General features: G+C 49.7%; 1 protein-coding gene across 1 annotated transcript; it reads right to left on the bottom strand.

The window, feature by feature from the left end:
* Nucleotides 1-372: 372 nt before the first annotated feature.
* On the bottom strand, nucleotides 373-21,988 carry LOC144248868 (uncharacterized). The gene is made up of 12 exons (XM_077790846.1): nucleotides 21,883-21,988; nucleotides 21,465-21,492; nucleotides 20,926-21,037; nucleotides 5,853-6,530; nucleotides 5,588-5,675; nucleotides 4,709-4,757; nucleotides 3,587-3,696; nucleotides 2,716-2,833; nucleotides 2,228-2,327; nucleotides 1,615-1,811; nucleotides 1,060-1,197; nucleotides 373-627 (listed from the first exon to the last, which is right to left on the bottom strand). The coding sequence occupies exons 1-12, from the start codon at nucleotides 21,960-21,962 to the stop codon at nucleotides 538-540; spliced, it is 1,788 nt and encodes a 595-aa protein (XP_077646972.1). The 5' UTR covers nucleotides 21,963-21,988; the 3' UTR covers nucleotides 373-537.
* Nucleotides 21,989-22,341: the final 353 nt, after the last annotated feature.

The raw sequence follows: 22,341 nt of genomic DNA, 5'->3' as shown, positions 1-22,341 counted from the left end.
GTGATTAAGAATAAGTTGCAGAAGTCAAGACATAAGAGCAAAAGCCACCAACTACATAGTTCTCTATAACAAACCCAGGGCCGGTGTTTCCCTTGCAGGGAGCACTGGGGCCTTCCCCGGGCCCCTTCTGCCCTCTGGCAGAGCCGGTGGCATTTTCCAGCACACGCAGTTTGTAACCAAGAGTCGGGTGCAGCCCAGAAGGCTCCGAGCGCCTCCTCCCAGGCTGACTCTGCAGATCCGAGGCTGCTCTGGGCTCTGCCAGGGCTCTGCTGGGGCTCAGCTCTGGGCCAGGCTGGGCCCGCTCTCCCCTCACATTGCTCCGGGCAGCCGAGTCACGGAGGGAGGAGGAAGGGACACCTCAAGGGAGTTGAGGTTTAAGAGAGTTTTTATTCAAAAAACTGCCATACCAAACAGGCTGTCATAAGAGCCGTAACAAACAGGCTGTCCTAACTACCATAACCAACTAGCACTGCTAACTACCATCACTAACTAGTTGTCCTAACTAACTACTGTAACTAACAGCTGTCCTCCAGTGCTTCATCTCCTCCGCTGCTCCCTCAGTTGCTTTGCTGCGGTGATCAGAGGGGTCAGGCTGGAGAGAGGCTTGGCTGATGATAAAAATGGGTGCTGCCCAAAGGATAAAAAAGAAAGAAATGAACTGTTACTTCCTCACAGGCTCTGTTGCAACAGGACAAAGGGAAATGGTCAGAAACTCAGGAGAGGGAAGCAGGCTCAGGTTAGATCGAAGGCAGAATCTTTTTGCCAGAAGTGGTGAAACACTGACAGAAGGTGCCCAGGGATGTGGGAGGTGCCTCCTCCCTGGGAACATCCAAGCTCAGGCCAGGCAGGGCTCTGAGCACTGGACCTGCCTGAAGATGGCCCTGCTCCTTGTGGGGCACCAGGGGCAGATGCCCTCGAAAGGACCCTGCCAAGCCAAACCCGGCGAGGATTCTGCTTGCTTTGCGTGTGGAACGCAGTGAGGCTGGAGACTATCGGAGGGGCCCCAGCAGAAAACCCCTCCCTGGCGCTGCTGCTTCCCCTCGGCCGCTCGGCATTCACCTGCAGCAGCTCCTGGGCAGACCAGCGCTGCTCCTCGTCCGGCTCCAGGCTGCACTCGAGGAAGTCCCGCAGCAGAGCCGACAGGCGCCGGGGCTCCTGCAGCTGCGGGGTCCCGTTGTGCCGGATCAGAGCGCGAGCCTGCAGGAAAAGCAAACTCAGCGCTCTGCCAGCTTCCTTCCCACCCACAGGTGCTCACAGCGACCCCGGGTTCTCAGCCCCAGCTCCAGGAGCACTTTCCTCCCTGGCAGAGATGCTGCTCACAGCTCATTTTCCTGTGCCAACAAAAAAACCCAAACCCTGGTGCTGCCACAGCCATTGGAAAGAGCTGATGCACTTGATTCACATTTTCAGGTCATCCTTACAGACAGAAGAGCTGGAACAGCATAAATCCCAAAGCAAATTGTTGTTGGAGACTGCAGAATATTTGTCTGTGTTGAGGTTCAAGTGCTCTGGGAATTCCCTTCCCCAGGTGCAGAAACCTCCAGCTGCTGCTCCCAGTGCAGGGTCACCCTGTGCTCACAGGGCTCTGCAGCCCCTGGAGAATTTGCCTCTTACCATGGCCCTCGTTTCCTTGAAGTAAGGAGGTTCTCCTTCCACCATCTCGATGGTCACAATGCCAAAGGACCAGATGTCCACCTTGGGGCCATAAGGAGAACTGGTCACAACTTCTGGGGCCATCCAGTGAGCAGTGCCCACCATGGAGCTGCACCGGTCCTGCTCAGAGCTGAGCTGAGCACAGAGGCCAAAATCAGCTGAGGACAGAAACAAACACTGTCAAAGGCAGCTGGAATGAGGAAACCAAGCACCAAGACTCCCCATTCTCAGTCTGAGAATGGAGTAGTGAAGTCAGCTGGAAAAGTGCTGAGGGCTGTAGCCAAGGGAAGGTGGAACTGGACCCTTAAAGAAACCCTCAGCTTTCATGCAGTGGCTTTTACTGATTCCCTTTAAGATTTAGATTCCAACTCCTGCCCTCTGGGAGGGCCATACCCAGAGCAAAGCCACCCCTGGCACCCTGCTGCTCTCCGGAGCTCTCTGCAGGGGCAGCCGCTCTCAGCTGGCAGCAGGGGCCGGGCAGTGCCCCCAGCAGCCCTTGTGGGGCTCTGGCCGGCACTGGGAAGCAGCCCCACAGCCGCACCCGGGAGCGCCGTGCCTGGCCAGGAACACCCACCCAGCTTGACAGAGCCGGCCATGCCCAGGAGGATGTTGGAGCTCTTCAGATCTCTGTGGATCACCCGGTTCGCATGGAGGAAATCCAGGCCCTGCAGGCACTGAGAGAGAACAAGAAACACCAGGACAAAAACCAATGGCCGGAATCTATCACACAAGAAAGGACAGTTCCGAATTCTGCCAGCAGCAGCTTTGCTGTGACAGGCCAGGAGTGCAGAGCAGACAGGCTCCAGGCAAACGGTTCAGGGCAAAGCTGAGAACAGCACATCAAATCCAGAACAGACAGAGAGTGCCACAACAGCAGGAAAGAGAGCAAGAACAGAGCAGAAGTGCAGCAATGCTGGCAGGCCGTTCACTGCAGAGGCTCTTTCTTCTCCAGCTCATGAAACCAACAAACAGAGCCCTGAGCATGGAGCCACTCCTGTTCTCACGCCTGTGTGGAAGGGCCATCGTGTCCAAGCCGTGGCAGCCACAGGCAGGATCCCTCACCTCCCGACTGACAGCTGCCATCTCTCCTTCAGCCATGTGTGTCTGTCTGACAACGTCCTGCAAAGTTCCTCCATCCATGTATTCCATCACCAGCCAGAGATCTCCGCCAACAAGGAAGCTGGAAGAGGAAAGCAGTGGCATGGAGATGAATGTGCAGTGCTCAATTCCCCCATGGAAAAGCCTGGAGTGGAGTTTTGTTTCCAGGTCACTTGTCCATGAGGACAGAATCCCATGGAGAGACATTCCTGCGAGGCTGCAGAGCCCTTGGAATCTGCACAGTCTAAGGGAAGAGACACCTGTGAGAAAGGAGAGTCCTTAGATGGCAAGCAGGTGAAAAATGCAGTTTAGCAACAGCCCAGATCAGTGTGGAACCACAACACTGGCCCCCAGCTGGTTCAGCTTCTGAGCTCATCAGTTCCACCATTCCCTGCAGAACAAGGCAACACAACTCCCAGGGTTATCCAGGGGAGGAGGCCGTGCAGCACTTGGGACAAAAGCAATCAGAAACCTTTCAGAAAGTCCCTTCAGAAACAGGCAAGGCCAGTGCAAAATGGGCAAATGAGGCATTTCTGGAAACAAGGACCTGGTCTTCCTGGCATCCGCAGCAATGGAAAAGGGCTGGGAAGAAGAAACCAAGGGAAATAATTTCTGCTGTGGTTTATCAGCACTTGTTGTAAGACACAGAAAACAGGGTCAGCTTGAAGGAAAAACCAAACCAAAGCAACCAAAGCACACGGAGGGAGCGAACTGCCAGGCTGCTGTTTTGGGAAGATACGGCTGGGTCAGGCATTTTCAAAACAGGCTACAGACTACGGGTGCCAGGAAAGGTTAAGGCAGGGCCCGTGCACGGGATGAGGCCTGGAGCACTCACCTGTCCAAAGAGTTGACAATGTTGGGGTTCTTCTTGTCCTTCAGGAGCAGGAGCTCATTCACAGCGTGTTCCCCGTTCTGCCCTCTGAGACTCATTTTCTTTATGGCCACCTGAGGGGACATTGCAGACCTTTAACTGGAGGAGTCTGTGGCAGGAGGCCACAGCAAACACATGGCGAGGCTTTTTGGAGCGACGGAGCCGGGCTGTGCCAAACTGCCCTGGGATGGGCACCAGAACTCAGCAAGGGCCACTCCCACAGCCCATTGCTCTGCTTGCTGGGGCTGCTTACAGGACACATGGCCAGAGACATTTGGCCTTGCAAGCTCTGCAGAAATGGCCCCTCAGCTGTCAGCCTCCCAGCTCTAACCACATTCTCTGCACCTACAGTCTTCTCAAATGGCCTCAACACTCTCATTATTATTCAAACACATTTTGCAAGCGGGAGGTAATTCTGGTTCTGTGAAAACAGAGCAAAACAGCCAGGAACCCTTTAGCAATTCCATGGGATTTGGTCATGATTTCAGATGCAGCTGCTCTGTTTGGGATTGCACAACAAAGCAAACACACACATCCATTGCTCAGGTGATCCCTGTCACAGGCTGTCACTGACCCCAGACCCAAACACAACTGCAGGGTTTAGGAGAGAGCTTTGCTCTGGACATCCATCTTCTCATTTCTGTCCCTCTCTCTCTGTGGACAGCTGAAGTGGAACTAAAGTCCCAAATTGAGCCCAAGCAGGATCTCACCCTAATTAGGCCTTGAGGTACCCTTTGAAGATGAAAGGCAGGATGGAAAAACTGCTAAATAGTGTTCCTGTCTGCAGCTGGGGTGAAGATAAATTGGGCCTCAGTCTCCAACACTGATCCATTCACACTTTTAGATATGAAGAGCAAGCCAGCATGTCCTGCTCTGACAGACACTGCTGCCCTCCTTGCATCCCTTTGGGCACTCCAGAAGGACTGAGTGTGTCCCAGCTGTGCTCTGCAGGCTGACACTGCTCTGCCTTCAGAGGAGCAGCCTGTGCAGGAAAGCTCTGCTGGCCCCCAGAGCTGCAGCCACAGCTCCCAGCAGAGGGGAGAGCCCTGGAGAGCTGCCAGACGTGCTGGGCGTGTTGGCACTGACCTCTCCTCCAGTGGCCCTGTCGAGTCCTTTGGAAACAGTTCCAAAAGCCCTGGAGACAAAACAGCAGAGAAGAAAGAAGCAGTGCTTGAGGCCCTGGGAGTGAAAGCCAGCCCAGACAGGAGATCTCTGCTGCCTGCAGCGCTCACAAACACCTGGGTGCATCGACCCTTGCAACAACAGCGCAGCAGCCACCAGCCCTCTGCCATGCCAGGTGTGCAAGAGAAAACTGAGACCCAACACGAAGGAATTGGGCTGGAGCAAATCCCAAATGTCCACGCTGAATTGCTTTAGTTCAAAACCTGAGGTGAGCAATGGGTGTCTAAAGAACTGGAAAAGAATGCATTTCATCCTTTTCCATTTCCTGCCTAAGACCTGCAGGATCCACAAGGGCCCTGCCATCAGGCAGGTGATGCATTTTCCCCCAGAGTGCACCAGCTCTGTGTCTGTTGCTGAATGTATGGGCTCTACGAGTTGTGCTAGAATAGAGCACTCATTAGTTCATCTCTGGTTCCTGTTTCTAAACCTTTAGGTTGTTAATTCTGACCGGAAGATATTTTATGAAGTAAAATATTTGAAAGAAATCTCCTTGAGAGATGTTGTCTGACAGTCTCCAGATGGTGAGTGGCTCTTTTAGGCAATCCAGTTCCAGACACAGAAGATCTCCCAGGTCCTGCTCCTTGCTGCAGGCAGGACACTGCCAGCCTCAGGGGCCTGTGACGGCTCCTTCTGACCACAGTTCTCAATTCTGATCAGGACTGAGAGACAGCAGGATGGCACCCCAGTGTCTGAAGGTGTTTGGAGCTCTCCTGACTTCTCCCTTGATCCTGCACCAGCACAGCCCCTGGGCTGCTTGTGCAGAAGTAGCTACCGTGCACTTACCCTTGGCCAATCTGCTCCACTTCCACGTATTTCTCGGCAGGCTCCGCCACGCTCACGATGTTCCCTGAAAGAAAACACGTGGAAGAGGCTCCCTCCCAGAGTGAGACCCCGCCAGAGCAGAGCCAGAATGCAGCCCCACTCCCTGGGGCCGTGAGCCCCTTGGTCTCAGCTGGGGAAGGACAATAAATGCCCCTGTGACATTCAGCTGCAGAGCAACGCTGGCTGCAGCTGATGCTGAGACACACACACAGCCCCTGCTCTGAACACAGGAACAGAGCAGACGTACTCAGCTGCACCAGGCACCACTCCCCTCTCCCCTCTGGCTGCAGGGCTGTGCTGCTGTCAGAACCTTCAGCCCAGGATCCCACAGCGGAGGGAGGTTCCGTGTCCTCTTCCCAAGCACAGGGAGGATCAGTGTCCTCTTCCCAACCACAGGGAGGTTCTGGATCCTCTTCCCAAGCACAGGGAGGTTCTCCATCCTCTTCCCAAAACGCTGCAGGTTCGCCATCATCTTTCCAAGCCAGGGGATGTTCACTGTCCTCTTCCCATGCTGGGAGAAGTTCAGCCTCCTCTTCCCAAGGCACAGGATGTCCTCTGTCCTCATCCCACAGCGGGAGATGTCCTCTGTCCTCATCCCACACCATGGGGGCTTGGCCATCCTCGTCCCGCACCAGGGGACATCCACCGCCCTCGTCCCACGCCGGGAGATGTCCACTGTCCTTGTCCCACGCCGCAGGAGCCTCGCCGCTGTATTCCCACAGCGCGGGATGTTCGCCCTCGTCTTCCAGAGCAGCGGGAAGTTCACTGTCATCTCCCGGCACCGAGGGAAGTTCACCAGCGTCCCCCAGAACAGCGGGGAGCTCACTGCTGTCTTCCTCCTCTTTGGCCTCCTCTTGGGAAGCAGAGGGAGCCAGAGGAGGGGCTGGTGCTGCTTTTGTGCCCTGTGGACAGACGGCAGCGTGAGGGACGGGAAGTTCTATCTCAGTGATCACCTTATTTGCCTTCAGCTGCACATCCAGCTGCACAAAGCAGAAATTGGGTTTGGAGTCCTTCAAACTAACAATGGGCTAAAGTCGACGTTGCCACTTATTGTTGGGAAAACGATATTCCACTGTGGCTAAAGCCAGCAAGCAATCCTCTGCCTGCAAAACCAGACCTGCAGCCCTTCAAAAGCTCTGCAGCAGAAAAGGAGAAATCTGCTGGGGATCCCTTTGCTGCTGCTGCTGCTGCTGCAAAGACTCTGACAGGAACTTTCCTTCAGCCTCCCAGGCTGGCACTCGGCTGCCACACTCCGAGCTCACAGCTTGCTGCACAATTCCAAACACCAAAGATTCCTTTCCCACTCACCGGAGGAGGAGCTGCTCGGAATCCACACATGAGGTGCCCTGCAACGGGAGAGGGAACATGAACCAGATGCTGTCAGGAAAAAACTGCCTGTGGTGGGAAATGCCACAGAGCAAGGCAACCCCGAGAGAGCATTTTGCTTTCCCAGCGTCCCTCCAGGAGCCACAGTCCCTTCCCACAGCAAGAGAACAGCACAAAATGCTGGGCTGGGTCAGTTCTTGGCTGGGCAGGGAGTTCCCGGCTCTGCTGCCACAGACTCCCCGCTGGAGGGAACAGAACCCCCCAGGGCTCATTGCAAATGCTGTGCACGCCCCGCTGGCTGCAGACACCCCCTTTTTCAGCTGCAGCTGCTGGCAGGAGCTCTCCCAAAGCAATGGTGCCTTCATGGCCATTTGGTTACAAAGTCAGCTCGGGTCCAGAGGAAGAACAGAAAGCACACAGCAAGCCCAAAGCCACAGCACCGAGAGAAAACCTCGACTTACGTGCCAAGTGGGTTAAAAAATATCCCGAATAAGCCACAGAGTACAGCGTGCAAACTGCAGCAGCCACGTGCTGGATCATTCTGGCTGCGCTGCACACGTCTGCAGACTGCAGCCCTGCAAGCACACAAGGACACCCGTCAGGGCTGGGCTGGTGCTGAGAATGCCTCGGGCAGGAGGATCCTCCGGCACGGAGCAGTGCCCAGAGCCACTGGGGACACTGAGGCCTCCGTGTCCCACAGCCACGGGAGCACCTCGGGGACGTGGCAGTGCTCCTGTGACATCACAGCAGCAGCTCACGCAGAAACCGCCCGGAAGGTTCTCCTGGGTCACAAAGGAGCACAAAGAACCCTCCCAGGGCACAGCCTATTGCCCAAAGGCTCCAGGAGGAGCTCTGAAAATGCAGCAAACAGGGACACCCCATAGCCCAGCCTGAACACTGAGGAGGAACAAGGACGGGAGCACAGCAGAGGAAACAGGACCTTTAGTCACCGCTACTTCTGACTAAAGCCAGCAAGCCGTGTTCCCGCGGGGATCTTTGTTCTCGCTCTAAAAACAAGCAAGGTGCTGCACTCGAAATATACAGAAGGCAGGAACTGGGCAGGAGGTGGGATTAGGAAGGAGGAGGAGGAAGATGAGGATGAGGAGCAGGAAAAGGAGGAGAAACAGGAGGTTCCAGTGCCCCCTGAGGCCGCAGCACCCTTGGCCCCGGGACCATTGCCCCCAGCTCATCCTGCAGGTGAGAGGGGAGGGGGAGCTTGTCCCAAATATATCGGGGAGTCTCTGAGAGGGTTTTTTATTGGGGTGTGTTGGGAGCTTGCAGATTGTGGAATTGAGCCCCAGATGTTCGTCTGGGAGGCCCAAATAAACCCTGGGAGGTTTTTTTCTCTGTGTGTGTAGGTTTGGATCTTGCAGGACCCCAAAGCTGAGCCCCCTGGGGGATTTTGGGAGTCCACGTGGCCATTGCCCAGTGTCACCAGGGGGAGGACATTGTCCTGGGGACCCCCGGGGGAGCAGAGGAGGGGAACCCCTGGGACCCCCGGAGTGGGGAGAGCAGAGAGGGGCGATCCTGGAGCTGGGGGACCCCCGGCTGGCTGGAAAGGGGGGGAGCCTGGAGAGGAGGAACCCCTGGGACACCTGGGATCTCAGAGTAGAGCATCAGGGGAGAAGGGACCCCATGGAGCCCCAACAGCCCCTGGATCATCCCTAAGCAGGACACCTGAGAAGGGGGAACCCCTGGAGCCATTGGACCCCCATCATCCCAAGGAAAGGAAACCTCTGGAACCCCAAAAGTGGAGAGATCAGAGATAGGGAACTCCTGGGAGTGTTGTTTTGGGCTAAACCTTGATACTGTGGAGATTTTCATGGACACAAGAGTCCTGCTGAGTTCTAGGGATGGACTTGGGCAGGAGGAGCCTCCAGTCCAAGGCGCTCCCACCTTGGTTTTCCCCAAACCAGGATTTTTCATTCCCAGGGTGTGGCTGGATGGCAGAGGAGGAAAAGCCCCGGAGATGCTGCAGGAGGAGGAGCTGCAAGCCCAGCCCAGGGAGCCAAGTGGTTGGCGTTTTTCACAATTATGGTAGCAAAGATGGTTTCTAACACCTCTCTGCCGGGGCCTGAGGAGAGTCAGGGTGAGGAAGACGGGTCCTGCCCTATTTAGGCAGCCTCGCTCTGTTCCCCTGGGGTGTGACCACAGACACAGGTTATGATCCATGGGCAGAAGGAGACAATAAAACAAAGAAAAGGGAAAGGATTCCCTAAAACCGCGGTAATTAGCCTCTGAGACTAAAGTGTACACGAAGAACCAAGACCCAAGGACAAAGGACAGGTGAGTATTTGTTGGGATGGGGCGGATAAGGGGGGAATGAATGTGTGTGACAGAGGCTGCTGGGTACCCCAGACTTGCCAAGTGATTGCTGCAGCCTCTCACGCTGCTTTTCGTCTTTTTCGTGGGAAAAGCGGCCAGTAAAGAGACCAAGGGAGTGATAAAAAAGAGAGAATCCCCCCCGGGGAAACTGGGACCGGGTCTTAGGAAGAAGAGGAGTGAGAGTGGAGAGAAGAAGCCGAGGGTTTCCTGGCCACTGTTATAACCCATCCAAATTAAGTACCTGCAGGAAAAAGGGGGAAAATTATTAGATTGCAAAGAATTTAAGAAAAAGTAGTAATACAAAAACCATAGAATATCCAAAAGGAGAGAGATGGATTTGTTTTACATTTAATCTTAAGAACATAGTCCAAAATCCAGTAAAAAACAAATAGTAAACAAACAAACAAAAAAAAGTAAAACCAACACAACCGTCTAACTCTTTATTAACCCCCAATTATATACTAAATCATATTATAAGTCTCCAAACAGTTATAAGGAAGATAACAAACAAAGCTACTCAAACATTAGAATTAATATTAAGTCAAGAAAACCAAACAAAAACTGCACTGTATTAAAATATGTTAGCTTTAAACTATTTATTAGCTAGAAAAAAGAGTATACAAATTATTAAAAATAGATAGCAATAGGGAAGTCATCCAAGAAAAGAAAGAAAAATTAAAAGATATATTAAAAAAATTATGACCCAGGTATCAGTCCAAAAATGAGAAAATAACGTTAAAAACTAGAAGTGGGGTAATGTATTATGAATGAAATAGTAGAAAAAAATTAAAATTCTTCCTTTTATGTGTTACAAGTGTTTTAATGTTTCTTCTTTGTTTAATCCCATGTTTTATTAGATTACCAATGGAGTCCAAAGAATACAAGTAAATAAAAAATATTGCTCAAGCCAAATGACTTATAAAAAATAAGAAGAAAGATTGTGAAAAATGCATATTTTATGATTGGCTTTTCACAAATATTACAATTAATATTATATGTGTAATGTTAGCAAGTTATGCTGTATTCATTCACTTAAGTAGTGTGTGAAATAAATTAATTGTGTAAGTTTCAGGTTCCAACATAATGTCAAAATAGAGACTATGTATGTGGTGGGAGGTTTTTTTTTTTTAGAATGAGATACTCGCTTCGAGGAACACCTAGATCATTAAAAAAAAATAGTTTTGTTATCAAAATAAATTAATTTCTCCAAGCCCTACTCAGATTCGAAGATGCCTTAAGAATTAAAAAAAACAGTTAACATACAACAGTTTTTATTTTAAATAGAATGTATGCATAACCATGAAAGATATAGGAATATGAAACCAGCTATTGCTTTTAAAGCTATTCCTTTGTCCAAAAAGAATGCTTTTCATAACTTAGTGTCCAAGAGCATCCAGACGTCAGTAATTCTTTGCTTTTATTGTCCTATAATTATCCCAACTCTAAACTGTACTAATTTATTCGTATTATTATTTTTACAACAATGTTATTATTATGAAAGTTAAAAAATTTTAAAAACCCAGTAATTAGCGTTTTTCACAACGGCGATGCCTGAGAGGAGCTGTGAGCCCGCGGGCAGAGGGGCCCCGCTGGAGCAGCCTGTCCTGGCAGGACTGAGCCCGTGGCACAGTGACCCACGCTGCAGCACTCGGAGGGGGCTGTGCCCAGGGGATGGACTCCGCTCCGAGAAGTTCCTGGAGAAGTCTCGGCCGGGAGAGAGCGCAGGCTGCAGCAGGGAACGACTCCTGTCCCTGAGCAGAGGGAGAAGCCCCGGGGGATGAGCTGAGCATGGCCCCATTCCCTGTCTCCTGCCCTGCCGGGGGAGGAGGTGCAGCTGGGAGCAGGGAGGCGTGGGGAAAGCTGCATTTAAGGCTCTGCACCGACTTCTCCTTCTCCTGCTCCGAGTCTTTGGAGTTTTCTGACAGAAATCTCTCCCCTGCCCCACCCACCCACAGGGCTTGGGGCAGATTCCCCTTTTCGGGGGAAATCAAAGCGAAGCACTGATGCGCTAACGAGGGGCAGGAGAAGTGAGGCTCCTGGGCTTCCCGCAGAGGCGGAGGCACGGGAGGCGCAGGGCCGGGAAAGCCGTGGCGGGAGGCGCGGAGAAGTTTGTTTGTGTGGGCAGCTCAATCCCGGCTCGGGCCGGGCCCGTGCCGGGGCTGTTCCTCATCTCCGGCTTTCCCCTCACGCAGCCCGGGGGCGCCGAGAGCGCGGGGCGAGGCGGGGCCGTGCGCAGAGCCCGCCCCGAGCTCGCTGCCATTGGCCGCCGGTGCCGTCAGTCGCGGTTGCGGCGCGCTGATTGGTGGGAGCGGGGCGCGGCGCGGCCCCGGCGGCGGGCTGAGGGCGGCCGTGGCCGCGCAGCGCCGCCATTGGCCGAGCGGCTGTGCGGGCCCGGCAGCGGCGGCAGCGGCCGGAGCGCGGTGAGGCGGCGGCGGCGGAGCTCGGAGGCGGCCCCGGCGCAGGTGGGAGCCGCGCTGGGCTCTGCGGGGGCTCGGGGCCGGCTGCGGGCGGAGGGGGCGGCAGGGGGCTCCGGCGGCTCGCCGGTGCCGTGTCCGGCCCGTGCCGGCCCCGGGCCGAGGGCGCTGCGGGAGCGGCTGCCCGCGGTCTCCTTCCCGCCGGGGCCGGGCAGGAGCCGCTGCCGGAGCAGCGCTGGCTCGGCCCGGCTGCTGTGGGTAGGACAGAGGGGCTGCCCCGCGGCCGGGAGCGGGCGGGGAAATTCCCGTCGCCGGAGGTTCGTGTGCCCGGGGCAGAGCGAGGAGTCCTGTCAAAGTGACTTTATTGCCGAGCAGGGGCAGAGGCCGTGGGGCATTTGCCGTGCGCTCTCTGCCGTGGCTGTAGCCCGCAGCCTCCTTTTTATCCTCATTTTCCCGGCCGCATCTCCCTCTGCCTTTGCCCACCGGCTGAGTTCCTTGGAAGGTTCCGACTTCCCGATGCGCCTGGAGCCTGTCCTCGTTAATGTGCACCCTCCTTCTGTAGAACAGCCGATATTCATGGCTCTGTTAAGTCTTTGTTCTTCTCCTCCAAGTTCAGGAATGTAGCGGGACTTTGAGCAGCTGTCTGGGTCAATTTGGAACATTTATTGGAACTGATGGTTTCTCCCCTTATCTACAAGTGCCCGGCCCTATCTCCAGGCAGATTCACTCCTTGACTCTGTTTTGTCCTTCCCGGGTCCTCTTTGGTTTTGGGATTATTCTCGGTGCCCTCATTCCCTGTCCTTTTGTAGCCGTTTGTGGATCAGGAGGCCTGGCTGCCACCTGCATGCCCTGGCTCAGCTGCTGGATGAGCTGCACTGCCAAGGTGTGGAGCATGGTAAAAAGATGAGAGTTGCTGCAGCACAGAAGAGGAGAAGCAGCATTCCTTTAACCCCTGGTGTGCTGGGGAGCCAGGAAAGCGTGTCCCATTCCCATCCTTTCCATGTTTGGACCAATACATAAACTGCTCTCCTATTTCCTTTCTTATCTTTTTTAGCAGTTTTCTCGTCATCTCTTTGCCAACAGCAGTTTGAGCCATTTAGTTTTCCACAAACTCCTGCTTTTTCTGCTAAGAGATAATCTGATCCCATTCTCTGGTGAAATGTTGTGTTCCTCATTTCAGTGGCTTGGTCGGCAGGAAGGTCAGGAGCTGGAGCTGTCTGGTTGGTCCTTATTCTGAGGACAGCTTGTAATCAAATTATGCCATTCAAATGAAAAATGGGTTCTCTGTCTCCTGATATGAATTTGTGAGAAACGCCAATCACTTGGTTTTTAAAATGTTAGAAGTTTAATACTAGTAAAATGGTTATAAAAGTAGGAATACAATTAGACTAATAAAAATTTAGAGTTAGGACAATTGCAAGACATTAAAAAGCAAAGACTTGCAGATGTCCGGATGCTCTCTTGGGCACTTAAGCCACAACAACCATACCTTGTGAATAAAGGAATCACCCCTAAAAAAATACACTGTTGCATATTCTTATATCCTTCATGGTTATGCATACATTTTATTTAAAACAAGTAACTCTGTCTGTTGTATGTCAGCTGTTTTTTTTAATCCCCACGGCATGCTCCAGTCTGAGCATGGCCTGAAGAAATTAACTTCTTCTAGTAAGAAATCCATAAATTGCTCTTCTCTGGAGAATTTAGGTGTTCCTTGAGCGAATTTAGGTGTTCTCATTCCTTAACCCCCCCCCGCCACACACACATATGCATGTTTTCTCTTTTAACTACTAAAGCTTCATTTTATCTACAAAGCTACGTTTACCGTACTATTAAAATGTTCATACAGCACAAGTTATCAATATAACATAATACATATAGTAACTATCTGCACAGAGCCATATAACATGCATTTTTCACAAAATCATTTTGGTTCCCAGGGGCTGGTCCATGGTGTTGTAGGATTTGTTCTGGTGGCCGTTCATCTTTTCCCCATGTTTGGGTGCTCCCTCAAGCTGGGGCTGCATCAATTGACCATTTTTTTTCTTACTCCTTCATCATATACTTGAATTCCAACTGATTTCCCTGAACTTGTTCTAGCAAAACCCCCAGTGCTCTGATACACCCTGTACAGCACAGACAGGGACAGCAGATGTTGGAGTGGGCAGAGGGATGATCCCCCCCTTATTTTAGTGAAGTTTTCACAACATTCTCCATTTGCTGTTTCCCTTTGCAGCTTCAGCCATTTCTGTTGCAGAGTCAGAGATCCTCAGCATGGGCTCTGCCTTCAGCTGTGCAGATTCCATCCCTGCAAGCAGGCAGAGCCTGGGGTGAGGGGCAGAGGGAATCAGCCAATTCCTGCCCCAGGCAAGAAGAGCCAGGTACATTGTCCCCAGTTTGCCCCAGCAGTGTTAATTTGCATTTCTGAAGCTCCTCCTGGGTGCCTGGAATGCAGCTTCTCTTCCACAGCAGCCTTCAGCAGCCTCAGTTGTGCACCCCCCCACAACCTGCTGCTTTTTTTTTTTCCTTCAAATCATCTATTTATTGTTTATGAGTTAAAGGGTCACCTTTAAATCTCATCTAGTTTTGAAAATTTTGAAAAACTCTAATCACTTGGTTTTTAAAATTTTAAAAGTTTAATAATAATAACATGGTTATAAAAATAACAATACAATTAGAGTTAGGACAATTACAAGACAAAAAGAGCAAAGAATTACGGATGTCCAGATGCTCTTGGACCCTAAGTCAAGAAAAGCTTGACTTGTGAACAAAGGAATCACCCTTAAACCAAGACACTTGTTGCATATTCATACATCCTTCATGGTTATGCATACATCCTATTCTAAACAAGAAACTCTGTTGTATGTCAACTGTTCCCTTTAATCCCCTGGCGTCTTCAAGTCTGAGCAAGGCCTGAAGAAATTAGCTTCTCCTGATCAGAAGCCATAAATTCCTCTCCTTTGGAAGATTTAGGTGTTCTTCGAAGTGAGTATCTCATTCCTAAAAAGAAAACTCCCCCCACATACATAATCTCTATTTTAACATAATGTTGTAACCTAAAACTACACTTAACACAATATATAAAGAGAATTAATACAGCATAACTTTCTAACATTACATATACATTATTCATTGTACCATTTGCGAAAAGCCAATCATAAATATGCATTTTTCACAATCCCGCCTCTTATTAATTATAAATCATTTGGCTTGAGCAATATTTCCTGTCCTCTTGCATTTTTTGGACTCTGTTGGTAATCAAATAAAACATGGGATTAAACAAAGAAGAAATATCAAAACACTTGTAACACATAAAAGGAAGAATCCTAATTTCTTCCAGCATCCCATTCTCAATACCTTACCCCACCTGCTAGTTTTTAACGTTATTTTCCCATTTTTGGACTGATACCTGGGTCATAATTTTTTTCTGATATCCTTTGTTTTTTCCAGGATGACATCCTCATTGCCATCTATTTTCAACAATCTGTACACCCCATTCTTTAGCCAATAAATAGCGTAAAGCCAACCTATTTTAATGCACTGCAGGTGATGTTTGGCTTTGCAGACTCCATATTAATTCCAATGCCTGAGCAGCTTTGTTTATTATCTTCTCTATAACTGCTTGGAGTCATTTAATATGATTCAGGATATAATTTGGTGTTAATACAAAGCTAGACTGCTGTGCTTGTTTTACCTTTTTTTTTACTAATTGTCTCTACCGAATCTTGGACTATATTTCTAAGATCAAATGTAAAACAAATCCATCTCTCTCCTTTTGGACATTCCATGCCCCAAGTATTACTACTTTTTCCTGAATTCTTTGTAATGTGATAATTTTCCCCCTTTTTCCTGAAGGTACTTAATTTGGATGGGTTATAACAGTGGCTGTTGACATGGGTGTGTGTAACAAAAAGGAACTTTGGTTTCTTTCCATGTGATACTTTCTGTAGCATTTGTGACACGATCTTGCTGCTATCTCAGAAGGGAAAAGACAACAAATGAGAGACAGAAACAGGAATGACAGAGGTCTGGCATGGCTTATACCCCCACCTCCCCTGCCTGTGGGGCTGCTGCCCACAGCAGGTACGTGTGATCTTCTCGCTGGTGAGTTCAGTGCTCAATCCAGGCTTGCCCTCTGTTTCCCTTGTCACTCCTTTTTTACTCATTTCCAGGCAAATTGTTTTTGACACCTTTTAACTGTGGTTTCCCACCATTCCTCAGGTATCTCTCAGTCCACAGGCATTGATAATCCCCATCTACAAAACCAATTTATTACTTCAGTTTTTGAGGTCTTTCTGTATAGGGGATTGATTCAGTACTCAATACTTCTTGCCACGAGAACATAGATTTTGTGAGCTACAATGCCAATTATTCTCATAATTTAAACATTCACTTATAACCCAGCTGCCATGTCCAATATGGGGATGAATCAAATAAAGTATACAGCATAGTATTAATGGTAATTTCCCTTCTTGCCTGTACAAGTCACAGGCTAAGGCCAGACTATCAGAACTCTTTGACTCAAACACTCCCGATCCTCCTGTTTGAAGTGGCAGTGTTCCTCTGCCAAGGAGGTGTCGGAGGCGTCTCAGGGCTTATTCAGGCAGGGCTTAGAACCAGTGATGCAAGCTTTGCCTTATTTCTCAGTTAGGTGTTATTCTTTGTACCTGCCTTGGATCATTTGGCTCTTCCCAAACCATTACCACCCAGTCCTGGTTGAAAGTCAATTTGGTATCACCTGGTTTAGATGTGATAGTCCATTCCTCACGTTTCTTCACCAATTCTTTTATTTTGCTGGCATGAATTCACCCTCTTTTCCATGGTTGGGATTGCTGCTTTAGTAGTACCTGGAAAGGACTTCTTAATAACACAGTGTTAAAAGAAAAACAATACTGCATTAACTTTCACCATTAGTTTTCTTCAAAACTTTCTGGGTTTAACTAAAAACTTTTTCTATAGCTGCTTCTTCTTCTTGTATCCAGCTGTGCTAATTGCTGCAGAGGCCAATTCTTCTTCTTGTGAGCTATAATTAGTTAAATAAAAAAAGACTAGCCCAAATTTAACACAAGATGTATCACATCTCTTGGTTTTTTGCTTTTTAGGCAACATCCAACTGTTTTAGTCTTACAGACCCATTCTTCAGAACAAAAGCCTCCTTTCCTTAACAACAAAAATCAGAAGGAAAAAAAAGAAGTCTTGTTTAAAAAAATAAAGCACATTGTGAGAGTCAGCTATCTCTGCTTTGATCTTATCTCTATTGGTGGTCCAGCTCTCCCTCTTTTTCACAGCTTTGCCTTTGACTGTACTTCCTCACTCCCCTCCCCTTGTTGTCACTCTGTCTAGCAGGAATGGGGGAGAACTTACAAATAGCTGCGGTATGGGGACTTTGGGGCGTATTTTGCTCTTTCTCTTTCTCTCTCTTTCCCTTTCTCTCTCTTTCTCTTTTTCTCTCTTCTTCTCTCTTCTTCTCTCTTCTGCCTTTCTCTCTCTTTCGCTCTTTTTCTGTGTTCACATTTCAACATCCACATTCCAATATCAGTCCACTTTCTAACATTAGTCCTACATCCTGGAGAGGTGAGTCTGCCAATCACCTCTCCCTCCTTTTTCAAGTTCCTTACAAATTTAATTACTGTTGTTATGTGTGTTCTGCAGGCCTTTAATTCACGGCACCCTCCACCCAGGGCTACCAGCTACCCACAGCTGACAGTGCTAAAACTAAAGACTTATTTTGCTGTCACAATTTTCCATTCACAAGCTTGAAAGGGTTGTAGGAACAAGGTAAACAAAAACTTACTGCTGAAGTGATCTTGCCTGCAATAAAAAATTTAAGGCAATGCTTGTTAGTGCAATATAATTTGCAAAGAAGCCAAGGTTTGATTTGGGAAGGGCATCTGAGGACACAGAGCATGAGTTTTACAAATCTATAATTTGAAGAGGGAATAGACAAAATGTGGATACAGTGGGGGAGACAGGAAGTAAGGAATTTATCTCTGCAATACTCTCTTTTTGACTGCCAGGAGACACTCTCTGAAGAGGTTCTTACGGTACAAACAATAACTGGATGGGAAGAGGCACTCTTGAATTTAAGCTTTGGTGTCAAAATAGGAAACTGCCCCTGAGCACTGCAGTGCTGGAGCACCCTGCCTGCAAACTCACCAGAGGCAAGCCACTGCTGCCACGCTGCAGGGCTGCCTGCAGCACAGAGGGAACCATGGCCAAGCCCTCCCTGCAGGCCTGGGCAATCCACACAAGGAATCACAATTGCTTCATAGCTCTCTAACTCATTCAAGAAATAGGAAACTGTAGTAAACAGAGATCTCCCTCACCATCTTTTTCATATGTGTGTGTCACACACCCACTGTGATGCTGGAAGTAACAAATTGTTTACATTAGAAGATACTGAAACTTTTTCTTCATCTAGCTTTGTAGTTTCCCTTTTCTATATGTAGCCACCTCCCATTGTGGGAAAAAATGAGCCCTATGTTTTTTACAAGTGTTTTGTATGCACAATTTTATTTGCTGTTCTAGATACACTGCAAGTAGTTAGCACTTCCAGAAAAAACAGCAAACAAACAAAACAAAAAAACGAAGAAAGCAAAACACATTTGGGTACATGAAAAAGGACTGGTTGGAAGGAAAAATGTTTCTCATTGACCTACCAAGCAGCTGGTGTTACCTTTAGTTTAACTTTACACACTGAGAACACTTGATTGAACAGCCTGCATTGACTCAAATTAATAGCAGGTTTTGCTATGTCACAGCTGTAAACTAGTTTTTCAATCCTAGAGTACAGTAAGTTATGTATTTCAAGATAAAAATCACAAAGCAAATTGGAAGAAATTTAGTACTGCATGAGGTGTGCACACAATTACAATTAATTTACCTCTAGAAGTCAGTTTATGACTTTCCTCTACTAGGATTGCAGTAGCTGCTATAGCTTGAATACACACTGGCCAGCCTTGATTTACTGGATCCCACATCTTTGATAAATAAGCCACAGGTCTCTTTACTCCTCCCCACTCTTGAAACAAAACCCTATTTTGAGCTACCCCCTTTTTTTCATTTACATACAAATGAAAGAGTGTTGCTAGTGAAGGTAAGCTTAAAGTTGATATTGGGGCTAGTTTTTACTTCTTTTTTCTTAGTTTTTCATTACCCTTTTTGATCCATTTTATATCATCTCCCTCTGTCAGTTTTTTTTATTCGAAAATTTTACTGCCTGTGTATTTCCTTCAATCCACAATCTATAATATCCCAATAATCTGAGTATCTTTCTGATTTCCCCCTTTGAAGAGGGAGGGGGAAGGGATAGAATCCCTGTGTTTTAGTCTGGGTTGAGCTTCCAACTACCCTTACTAAGCAAGTGTCCAAGATATTTTACCTCTGATTCTACAAATTGCAGCTTCCCTTTTGATACCCTTAATCTTTTTTCCCCAAGAAAATTCAAAAACTTTATAGTAGCCTCTCCAGCTTCAGCTTCCCCAGAAAGTAAAAGATTATCCACTTATTGGATAATTTATATTTCAGGGGGAGTGGGGAAAGTTTGTAGTATCGTTTCTAAAGCTTGTCCAAATAAATCTGGGGATTCTGTAAGCCCCTGTGGTAGTTTTGTCCATCTTAATTGCTGTTTTCTCCAGTTAGTGGGTCCTTCCATTCAAAAGCAAAGATAACTTGCTCTCCTGGGCTAATGGGCAAGCCCAAAAGGCATCTTTAAGGTCCACTACACTAAACCACTGATGCTGGGGAGGAACTTTACTGAAAAGAGTATAAGGATTTGGTACCACTGGATAGCGGGTCTGAGTTCCTTTGTTAACCTCCCTTGAGTCTTGTACCAGTCTATAGCTCCCGTCAGGCTTCTTTACTGGGAGTATTGGGGTATTATGGGGAGACATACAAGGTTCTAATGTCCCATCCTTTGTTAGTCCTTCTATTACTGGCTTTAAACATTCCTGTCCTTCTAAAGATACAGGATACTGCCGTACATGTATGGGACAATTTTTTTTCCTCAGTTGTAATCTTTATGGGGTCAATATTTAATCTTCCCCTATTTCCCTCCCCAGCCCAAACTTCCTTGTTAATTCTTCTTCCATCCTCCTGGCCTAGTTTTAAAAGTCTAGCTGTCATCTTCCCATCTTCTGGAACAACCCCTATTCCTAATTTCACCTGTAAATCTTGTCCCAATAAATTGCTACCTGCCCCTGGGACCAAGAAAACATCCCTCATCCAAAATTTAGTTTCTCCCTCTATTACCACATTTTTAATAACGGGTACTGTGAAACTCTCTCCTTTTGCTCCTGTTACTATTACGGTATCTTTGCTTACACTATAACCTTTTGGAATATTTAACAGAAAGGTTCATTCTGCCCCTGTGTCTACCACAAATTCCAATTCTTCTTCTAGGGGACCCACTCTTAAAATTATCTCAGCATTCCCCACCTGGACCCCACCTGCGCCCCCCCTCGGCCCCATGGCCCCGCGAGGGGAATTTGGGGAGGTGGGAGTGGGGCAGCGCCAAGGCCGGGCCCCCCGCGCTGTCCTGGCGGGAGCGGCTGCAGTGGGGACCGAGTGCGGGCGGGAGCGGCCGAGAGCCCAGCGCTGCCCCAGCCCGACCTGCCCCAGCTCCATCCCTGCCCCTGCGCTGGGATGCTGTGGGGCTGGGGGGAAGAGGGAGCCGGCAGTGGGTGCTGGGCCTGGGGGCAGGAGGAGAAGGGAAGGAGAAGCAGGCTTGAGGAACAGAATGGTCAAACGATGCAGGTGGCAGGAGAGGGTGGGATTGTGCAGGGGAAGGAGGAATAGCAGTAGGAAGAGGAGTGTGAGGAAGAGCAAAGACACAGGAGGAGGAGGAGAAGGAGCAGAAAGAGGAAGCAGCAGAAGGTTCCACCCCTCCCTGTGTCTGCAGCCTCCCCCCAGCCCCAGGAGCGCTGCTCCCCCCACATGTAGCAGGTGACTGTGGAGGGGGATCCACGATTTTCACGGGGTGAATCTTGGTGTTTCTGAGCTTTCTTGGGCTAAATGTTGGTGCTTTGGTTTTATGTGGCAGCTGAATCTTTATCTTTTGAAGGAGTTTTTTGCTGACTTGTGATGTTCGGGGAGTTTTTGATTTGTGTCTTGAAGTTTGTGGGATTTTTGGTCTGAATCTTGGTGTTTTGGAGGTTCTTACAGACACAGGATTCCCAATGACTTCCTGAGATGAACTTGGGCAAGGAGGAACCTCCAGTCCAAGAAGATCTTCTATTGTTTTTCCCTCAAACCAGGATTTGTCTTTGCCAGGGCGTGGCTGGATGGAGGAGGAGGAAAAGCCCCAGAGATGCTGCAGGAGGAGGAGCTGCAAACCCAGCCCAGGGAGCTGCGGGGAGGAAAGAGCCCCCTGAGCCAGGAAGGCGGGCGGAGATCCAGGCGGAGCTTGGAGCTGGTGGAGAAGCCTCATGGCAGGGAGAAGCCCCACAAGTGCTTGGAATGTGGGAAGGGTTTCAGCCGGAGCTCCCACCTGATCGAGCACCAGAGGATCCACACTGGTGAGAGGCCCTACGAGTGTCCCCAGTGTGGGAAGAGGTTTCAGAGAAGCTCCCATCTCCTCGTACATGAGCGGATTCACACATTGGAGAGGCCCTACCGCTGCCCCGACTGCGGGAAGGGCTTCAAGCACAACTCCAGCCTCACTGTGCACCGGCGCATCCACACTGGGGAGAGGCCCTACGAGTGTGGGAAATGTGGGAAGGGCTTCAAAGACAGGTCTGGCCTGATGGTGCACCAGGTGATCCACACTGGGGAACGGCCCTATGAGTGCTTGGAATGTGGGAAGAGCTTTGGGCGTAGCTCTGCCCTGAGAACACACCAGCGCATCCACACTGGGGAGAGGCCCTACGAGTGTGGGGAGTGTGGGAAGAGGTTTCAGACCAGCTCCCATCTCCTCAGACATGAGCAGATTCACACAGAGGAGAGGCCCTTCCGCTGCCCCGACTGCGGGAAGGGCTTCAAGCACAACTCCAGCCTCACCGTGCACCGGCGCATCCACACCGGGGAGAGGCCCTACGAGTGTGGGAAGTGTGGGAAGAGCTTCTCCATGAGCTCAAAGTTGATCAGACACCAACGGAGGCATCACTAAAGGAAGTCCTGTGAGTGCCCCGAGTGAGGGAAGAGCTTGGAGTGAGGGAAGAGAGTGAGGGAAGAGCTTGGAGTGAGGGAAGAGGGTGAGGGAAGAGCTTGGTGTGCTGCTGCAGCTCCATCCCCCATGGGAGGATCCGGGCTGGATGATCCCCAGTGACCCCCATGGGGCAGAGCCCTGGTGCCCCCGTATGGGGAATAAAACAGAGAGTAAAGCAATGGAGCTGATCAAGGGGCCCGACATCTGAGGCCTGACTGAGCAGAAACTGTGGGAGACACAGACACAGTTTAAGTCTCCCTGGGCAAGAAGTGACCAGAAAAAATGGTGTGAGTCTTTGTGATAAGATAAATGTTCCCAGGTTACTGGATGTCTCGAAGAATGTGTAACGAATGAGAAATTGTTACCAAAAACAGAGCCCTCTATAAGCCCCATACAAGTAAATCCCTGTATAAACACCTGCTACACTCAGTAAAATTGGCTTTGCTCTAAACTGGGATGTCCCCGTCTCTCCATGGTGGATAACCCTGTTGTGGGTGATCCCCGTT

Source organism: Lonchura striata, unplaced genomic scaffold (assembly GCF_046129695.1).
Source record: "Lonchura striata isolate bLonStr1 unplaced genomic scaffold, bLonStr1.mat Scaffold_99, whole genome shotgun sequence".
NCBI lineage: Eukaryota > Metazoa > Chordata > Aves > Passeriformes > Estrildidae > Lonchura > Lonchura striata.
This window is presented reverse-complemented; position numbering and strand designations above follow the sequence as displayed.